The 8,680-nt window shown below is 46.9% G+C and overlaps 1 protein-coding gene across 1 annotated transcript in view; it reads right to left on the reverse strand.

Annotated features, from left to right (window-relative positions):
* Positions 1–4,111, reverse strand: part of TP53BP1 (tumor protein p53 binding protein 1) — a 29,939-nt gene extending 25,828 nt beyond the window's left edge. The window contains 8 exon segments of the mRNA XM_055715948.1: positions 806–951; positions 1,873–1,954; positions 2,453–2,611; positions 3,248–3,318; positions 3,507–3,603; positions 3,606–3,627; positions 3,630–3,746; positions 3,823–4,111. Coding sequence (XP_055571923.1) covers positions 806–951; positions 1,873–1,954; positions 2,453–2,611; positions 3,248–3,318; positions 3,507–3,603; positions 3,606–3,627; positions 3,630–3,746; positions 3,823–3,996 — 868 coding nt within the window. The 5' untranslated portion in view covers positions 3,997–4,111.
* Positions 4,112–8,680: the final 4,569 nt, after the last annotated feature.

Consider the following 8,680-nt stretch of genomic DNA (forward strand, 5'->3'; position numbering starts at 1 on the left):
TGGTATAGATACAGTTGTGCACAAACTAAAACTAAACAAAAAAAACCCACATCAAGTGAGACTTCATTTAACTTATGTTTTATAAACTGTGAAAAAGTTGCCTTTCAAAGCTTTATTTTCTAGGTCTTTCACTACTAAAATTGTTAAGAACTTTCCTATTTATTAGCCTTTCAGTTGTGGACACCAAAACCAGACATAGACATCCTCCTAGCAAGACACAGTGATGACCTCTCTCCTGATCCTATTCCATGTAATCTCATCTCTTACAGGGAAGGAACATTAACCTAGATGACAATCAGACTGATCAAAATTGTGGTATGAAGATTTTGATTGCAGGATCCTGTCCCTATCCTAAGCAGGAAGGCCAACTCAGAGGAGTAAGGTGGAATGTTTTGCCAGAGTTACCCAGCATAACAAAGTCGATAATATCTGCCTACACTTCTTATCCACACTTTAGACTGTGTGTCACTACAAAGGGTAAGTATTATTATTGCCAGTTTCAGAAGAGTGTAAAAGGGGTTTTTTTTGGCTTTGTTCTTCAAGGGGCACAGAAAGAAAGAAAATTACATGTATTTAACAATCCAGTGTAATTGTTCTAACACAAAATGACATTTAGACATTGACACAGAGTATAGTGAAAGACACTTTAATATCCAAAGTGCTCTCAAGTTCAAGCAGAAATTACATGAAAAATACTCACAGCACTCTGCACCCTAAAACACTACATGCCTAAAAAGGTCAAGTAAGGATAATGCTCATGATGATCTCTGGGATGGACATTTTGGCTCTGCTTGTCTATTGTTACCTGTTGCATTATTCTCAGGAAACATCTCTTCCTGAGTTGACAAGATATCTGACTCCTTGTGACCAGAATCAAGGGATTTCTCGGTTTTAGTGGGGTCACAGACAGGCACCGGTTTCCTGGTATGCTCTTCTGCTTCCTGTAGTGTTCTGGAAAAGCAAGACATAGTCACTGACATGAAAAATTCGAAGTATGCATTAATACTGCAACATTGTAAAGAAAATTTATCAAAACAGATGAAAGGTATTCATTTGTGTATACCAGAGAAAGAAAGCGGGGAGGCATGGAGAAAGAAATGGGGGAGAGAGAGAAAAAAAAAAAAAAAAAAAAAGCAACACCAACTCTCCCTCCTGACAAAATAACACGTTCATTCTTGACAAGTTACATTCTCAGAATTGTTTTGTAAGTTTTCTAACAATACAAGTGATACTTAAATAGAATGCAGATTGTTCTACTGACTTCTATTCAACATGGATTCTAGGAATTTTGTTTCACCTCCTTTTTAATATTATTTTGTGGCAGAATATGGAGCTCAGTATTATTCTATCTGGCATAAATGATATATAGTTTTCAACAAACTGAAGTTCACATTTAAAAATAACTAAAATGATAAAGCAGCTTACAGTAACAAATACTCAAAAGCATCCTGAAATAGGCACCACTTAGCCTCTAGATTTCTCCTGCTAGGCCAAAGCCCACGCTACAGTGATTAAGCTATCTTGAAATAACTTCTGTGATCTAAACTGAATTACTACTTTCACTATATTCCAGTTGTTTAAGACAACTATTAGTATATTTTATTATCCAGTCCACTCTCCCTTAAAAACAACCTATTGTTATCTATATGTGTAAGAATTTGACACCACCTCTTTTCTCAGCTAGGAATGGTGAAAGCACTCCTTAGTCAGCACTGCTGCAAAAAGGTCTCATCAGTACTTCATCTTTCCCTTCACTTTCCTCTTTCGACTTGAAGCCTGAACCCTCCTGTCTCTAAAAATCTAGTAAAAAAGACATCAATCAACTTCCAGAATGTCAGCAAGAGACCTACAAAGAACGTGGACTGTTTATACCTTTCAGATGTCTTTGGCTGGCCTTCCAAGGCAGCATGTGCTTCTGTGCTGGAGACAGTTTCTGTGCTGTCCCCATGCAGTTCTAGCAAGAGAGAGCGGGGCGGGGGGGGGGGGGGGGGGGGGGGGGGGGGGGGGCGGAAAAAACACCAAACTTGTTACATGGGTCACCTGGACTAATACACAAAGAAGAAAGTGTAGTTCTGTAAATTATACAAATATCAAGTCAAGCTTTGTATGGAAGAAAAAAAATTTTGAACTATCAATGATAGCAACAGCAACAACAACAAAGGACACAATAAGTTTTTCAGTACCAGGTTATCTGAATATTCTGAAAACAAAGCAGGAAAAAGAGGTGCAAGAATCAAGGACAGCACTTGGAGAGCTACGAGAAAACAAACGAACTAGCCCAAAGGCAAGAGAAGGAAAATTCTTTTCAACTACCAATAAGCTAGCTGTGAGCTCATTTTTGAAAAGTACTAACATTGTATTTCCTGTCAAAGAAATGTAACATCTATAACTTAAAGAAACCAGAGAGAATTGAAAGAGCAACAAAAGGACATCTAATGTAATTTTCACATACCATCTTTAGTATCATTCTTCACAAGTCTGGAAGAAGGGACAGCAGCTCCAGGGTGAAAGTGATGCCTAGCATCTCCTTCATTAGGTATGAAGTCACTCTCAAAGTCCTGGCTCTGTGAGAGCTCTAGAGCTCCAAACTGCAGCTGTGACATGCCTGTATCTAACACCAAACATTCATAACTAATATATATAGAAAAAATAAAATCAAAGAGCCATCTACCACATTACAAGGGCAAAAGATACACTCTGTAACAAGTATTTAGGCTATCGCTGAAACTCTGGAGAAACTGACAGACTCCGACCTCAGCTGTGCTGATTAAAAATACAGTAATGGAAGAGGGACACTGGCCATTAACTCAGAAACTGGTGTTAATCAGCAAGGTCTTACGTAATGCCATTAGGTACTGCGGCAGATTTGGATTCTGTGATGAGAAAACAACCCTGATAATACACAGCCCGTGCCTGAAAGTCCTTTCATGACAACAGCCATTATGCCAGGAGTTCTTTGCTCTGCCATAACAAAGCTCCATCTCCTAACGGTCACAAAGCAGCCATGCCTCTTCTAAGCCATTTCCTGCCTCCGAGATCCTTGTTAACGATGATGTAAAAGTCACCTTTTTTTTTTTTTCCAAACATCAAAGCATAGCTCAACTTGGGGAAAAAAAGGCCGATTTCTGACCCATTCTCGCCAGCACACCCACCACTCGTAAGACAAGCGGGGCAGCTGAACTGAAAAGCAGCACAGATGGCTGGTCAGATCCACAGCCCAAGGAGAGACGTGGAGCACAGCAGTTACCTTCTGCACATGGCGCCGCAGCACAGTCCTCGGCATCACCTTCACCTCCTTCCTCGGCCTTCCCAAGGGCGCTGCAACACACAGATCCGCTCGCACCGCCCCGGGGCTTCCCGCAGCCCCCCCAGGAGCCGCTCCGCAGCCGCAGCACCGGCCCGGGCGCTCCCCAGCCCTCCCGGCCCCGGGCCCATCTCCAGACCCCCCGGTTACCGGGGGAGGCGGCCGGGAGCCGGCACTTGCCGGGGGCTGGTAGCCCACGCACCTGCTCTCCCCGCCGGGCGGTGGCATCTCCTCAGCGAGGCGGCCCTGCGGCGCGGCGGCGGGCGGGCGGGCAGGGCCCTCCATCGGGCCTGCAACACAGCGCCGTCAGCGCGGCCGCGGCCCACGCGGCTCCCCCCCCGGGCTCCCCGCGGCCCCGCGCCCAGCCCTTACCTGCGGGTCGCTCCCGGGCCGCCCCGCCACCCGCGGGCGCCCGGCTGCCGGCGGCGCCGCAGACGATCTCCTGCAAAACACACGTAGAGACCCGCGTCAGGGCCGGGGCCGGACCGGGCCGCGCCGCCCCCGCGCCGGGCGCTCACCAACACGGGGCTCGGGCTCCGGCGGGCCGGCAGCCGGCGGGCCAGCACGCCCAGGCAGGCCTGCTCCGCGTCCTCCCCGGCGCCCGCGCTCTGGGGCTGCGAGTCCTCCACGATCAGGCGGGGCGTGCCCTGAGGCGAGAAGCCGGGGTCCAGCGGGCTGCCGCCGGGCTCCATGCGGGGCTCGGCGGGAGGCGGAACGACCCGCTACAGCCCCGCCGCGGCCCTGCGCCGCCCGCCCGCCTCACCGCGCCGCACTTCCCGCGGCCGCCATCTTGCAGCGCGCCGATTGGCCCCGCGCGACCCGCCCGCCCCCGCGCCGCCAGCGCCGTTACCAGGGAGACGCCGGCGCCGCCTGGCGGGCCGCGCGCAGCAGATGGCACCGCGCTTCGCACCGGGCTCGGCGCGGGAGGCGCTGTCCCCTCCCCCCGGTTCCCTCAGAGGCCTGCGCGGGAAGCCGGGCGGAGGGAAGGCTTACCCGGGCCCTCCGGACCAGACCGGCCGCCTCGGATGGGCTCGCTCGAAGGCAAGTACAGTGACCTCCCGGCTGGGGCGAAGGCGGCAGGCCCAGGCCTTCCACGCCCAGGGGTTCCCCTCAGGTCAGGGCGTTCCAGGCCCAGGGGTTCCCCTCAGGTCAGGGCCTTCCACGCCCAGGGGTTCCCCTCAGGTCAGGGCCTTCCACGCCCAGGGGTTCCCCTCAGGTCAGGGCGTTCCAGGCCCAGGGGTTCCCCTCAGGTCAGGGCGTTCCAGGCCCAGGGGTTCCCCTCAGGCCCAGGCTTTCCAGGATGATAGTTCCAGGCTCAAGTGTCCCATTCAAGCCAAGGGTGCCCAACTGACACACCTCTTCATCCAACATCTAAAACAACCCCAGGCTCCGGCTCCGCCGCAGAACTGAATACTGCTTGTCCCGGGCAACCACCATCATGCGTGTATATTTTGAGGTATCATAGGACAGTGAAACCTGATTAATTTCTCCATGTTTATATTAATAAACAGCAGCTAATTGAAGAAGCCTTGGGCACAAATTCTGACATTCAGCATTAAGCTTTTTGCCTAAAAGCTAGTTTGAATAGACTAATTTAAATCCACTTTTGCAAATTTTACTCTTGCACCTCTGTATTTTATAGATAAGATTTCTATATATTCTATTTAAAAACCTGTTGCAGAACCAAAAATGCAGAAGACTGAAAAAAATTATGCCTGGCCTGAAAGAAGCCGTTACTACACAAAGTTAAAGAGGTTACACAGAGTTAAAAAGGTTCTACATCGTGAAACACTGTAAATACAAGTCCATGTTAACAAGTTTTCTGTCTAATGTGAAATCCCAAGTCTGCACGTGCATATTAAGAACATTTAACAGGCTATAAATATTTACAATTCCTACAAAGGAAGGATGCTTTAGTGGTTGGCTGTTCAGCTCCCAGAAGGACGCTCCTTTAGCACATACAAAGCTGTATTATTGCAAAGTTTTTCTGGTACACTAGTTCCAAAAATACATACAACTATAAATATTGTCTGAAATTTGCCCCAATGCCAAAGACCACCACAAGGCCTATGGATTACTACATCCTTCTTTTGAAAGAGGAAGTTGTTCAAAGGCTTTTGCTAACCATCTGGAGAAGCCAGATTTCATGTTCATAAAATGTTTTATCTCAGGGAACTGAAAAGGAGACTGGGATAGTGATGGGACAGTTCGCAGTCTATGATTCTCAAGTGTCTCAGAAATTTTAGAACAGGCTCTTGCAGTTTGCTCCCTTCAAGCAGGATTCCACTTCCTTCAGAATGAAAGTATTTCAGATGGTCTTCCTTCATGCTTACTCTCAAAATTAAATAAAATATAAAATCCACCCACCCACTCTTTTTTTTTTAATTATTTTTTTGCAAAATAGAAAGCAAAGCTGTCTTCTAGGCACAAGTATAGCATGAGCCCTCCTTTTTTTAAGCAAGTTTATAGTACTCCACTACTGATCCTTGCTGGGCTTACTAATGGGTTTCCAAGCTTGCTACTGTCTTCCCCTTCAGTGAGTAAGAATAAGCTCCTTAACAACAGAACATTAAATATCTATATCCTTCTTCATATCATCTTTTTTGCTTCTGTCCTGCCAGCACCTCTTCTTTATTAGCTTCTCCTAAATAATAAATGCTCTTGATTGGTGCATTTGAAATGCCTACCTAAGTCCTTCTTCTAACTCCAGATTTTTGTCTGAAGGTGTTTCTACAACAGATACAGTTAACTACTAACTGGGGGCGTGGAGGGTGGGGTGGGAAATGACTGTGTTTATAACAGCATGAGCAGTACATGCAGATGGGCAGACATTGGCCATGCATAACTTATTCTTTGGGAAGAAAGTAAGAGCAGAAAATCAAAGAATGGATTTTGAGGAGCAGATGCCAATAAACAGATAATTGGCAAGTAAGATCTTGTGGCACAAAATTAGTTACAAAGTTTCTTTACTGAAGGCAGAAGTGCAAGTATCAATGCAAAGAAAGGAGAAGAAATGTAATAGAACGTGATTTGACAGGGGTATGATAAGAAAACAGGAAAGGAAACAAAGAAATCAGAACTGTATCAGCTTTCTTAAAGGATCAGTATAAAAGAATGGCAGAAGCATACAAGGGCAAAAATTAAAAAGGCCAGACAGATCAAGAGCAACAAGAAAATGTTCTATAGACACACTAGTAGGAAAACAACAACTGTAAGAATTGTTGGTCTGCTGTTCTGAGGGAACACAACTGGGTGGCTAATGTCCAGAAGGCAGAAGCATTTACTGTTCTTCTCTAAAAAGGTTAACAGAAAACAGGAGCTAGGTCAGTTAAACAACAATGACAAAGGGCAAGATTTCAGCCTTCAACAAGGTTGAAACAGGTTAAAGAGTGCTTATCTAAGCCAGGTGTTTTAAAAACTGTTGAGTCTAGACTTCTTCCCAAAAAATGTTCTTACAAGTGTTAACAGTTACCTTTCAAAACTCATGGAGGATAATGAGGTATTTGAAGACTAGAAGTGGCAAATGTGCCTGTCACTCTTTCTCAGAATGCCCTTCAAATCCTTGAAAACTTTGATAACAAATCACCAAACTTCCAGATACAAACTGGTAATTTGTTATCAAGGAGAGGAGTTAGCAGCCAACATAAATCTGTAAAGACAAGGCACATAACACTGATCTGATTTCTTCTCATGTCAGAGCACCAGGCCTCATGGACAGAAGTGGCAGAATATCAGCTTTAGTATAGTAAGACTTTTGGCAGTATCTAGATGGGGTTCTAATAAGCAAGCAAAGGAAGCATAGCTGTGATGAAATTTCAGTACAATAAGTAAAAATCCTGTTGAATATCCATCGCCAGAAAGTAATCATCATCAGTTCTATCTCAAAACAAGTATGTTTGAGTGAGGGTCCAAACATCAATGTGCTATTCCTATTCTGTTTGCTGTTTTCTTTAATCACTTTGGTCACAAAATAAGGAGTACACTTGTTAAACCCAGAAGCAATCTGAAAGTGAGAGGGACTACAAGTGGTAGAACAAAAAATTTTTAACAATGCTCTGAAAAATGCCAAAGTACAATGCAGGCATGAACAATATTCTACAAAAGGAAAGAACTGACTGCACAAGTTCAGGATGGGGCTGCTAGGCTACATGCCATTACTATAAAAGAAAGCAATGAGGGGTGATGGTGCCTGACAAACTGGTTATCTTCCCATCTTTTTTATGCCATGAACAAAGCAGCCTGCTTTCTTTATAACATACAAATCTTTGCTCTGTATATCCCCCCTCAGTTTGCAGGCAGCCTTTTTTCTGAGTCTTATAAATTACAGAGTTTGTGGCCACCTTTATCTACAAAAGGGGATAAAAGAGCAAAATTAACCTTTGCTTCCTTTCCCTTCAAACTGCCCAGCACCAAACTTTCAACGAACGAAGTTATGAAGACTATCTGATTTCTCGTATTTGGACTATTTTTTCAGAATTTCTTGTATCTTACAGAATTTGCAATGGATGGTTGAAGCTATATTTTGTTTTGAATACTCCTTTCCAATGTAGTCTACTAATCAGGACGGGAAACTGAGAACAGGACTCTTAGTACTCTTTTCTTCCAGTGTGAATCCATTTCTCTGGGTCTCAGTGCAGCTTCAGGCCCCACCTTCAAAGCCGGGTAGTATTTGTATGAAAAGCACCAAATTCTGGAATCAGGTGCGAATTAGATACCTAAACTAAGATACCTAGCAAGATAGCCAAACTTACTGAAGGAGTAAGGATGCTACTTTTCTGTGAAAATCTAGGTTGAAGTATTGTACTGTATTATTGCAATTATTATTTACACAAGAGACATTTAAAAGCTACCCAGCCACTTTCTGTATGCGTTATTCTCTCTCCGCTCTAATCCGGGAGTAAATACCGCGTTTTACGCGCCGAGAGCCCCGTGGCAAGTAAGAACACCGGCATGCTACCGGCTAAAGGTCACCATGAGCCGATGTGCTTTCTAAAAGGGAAAGTACCCGGAGCGCTGCGGGAGGAGCGGTCCCGGCTGTGCCCACTTAGGCAGCGGCGGGGTCACCGGGCTCCCGAGCTCGGCAGGGCCCAGCGAGCCGGCCGACCCTCGCCCTCCGCACGGCGAGCCCCTGCTGCTCGCCCCGGCCGCCGCAGGCCTGCCCCGCCGAGCCGCCCCAGCGCGGCGCGGCGCCCCCGCGCTCTGACCGTGACCGGGCCCCGGCCTCGCCCCGCGACGTGCGGCCTCTGCCCCGCTCCGCCCCGCCGGTGAGCCGCCCCCGAGCGCCGCCGGAACCTCTGGGCAGGGTCCGCCGCGCTCCCAGAGCTCAGCCGCCGGCGGGAGGGTGTCCCCGCGGCTCCGCCGGCCCCGTAGGCTGCC

Source organism: Falco cherrug, chromosome 7, assembly GCF_023634085.1.
Source record: "Falco cherrug isolate bFalChe1 chromosome 7, bFalChe1.pri, whole genome shotgun sequence".
Classification (NCBI taxonomy): Eukaryota; Metazoa; Chordata; class Aves; order Falconiformes; family Falconidae; genus Falco; species Falco cherrug.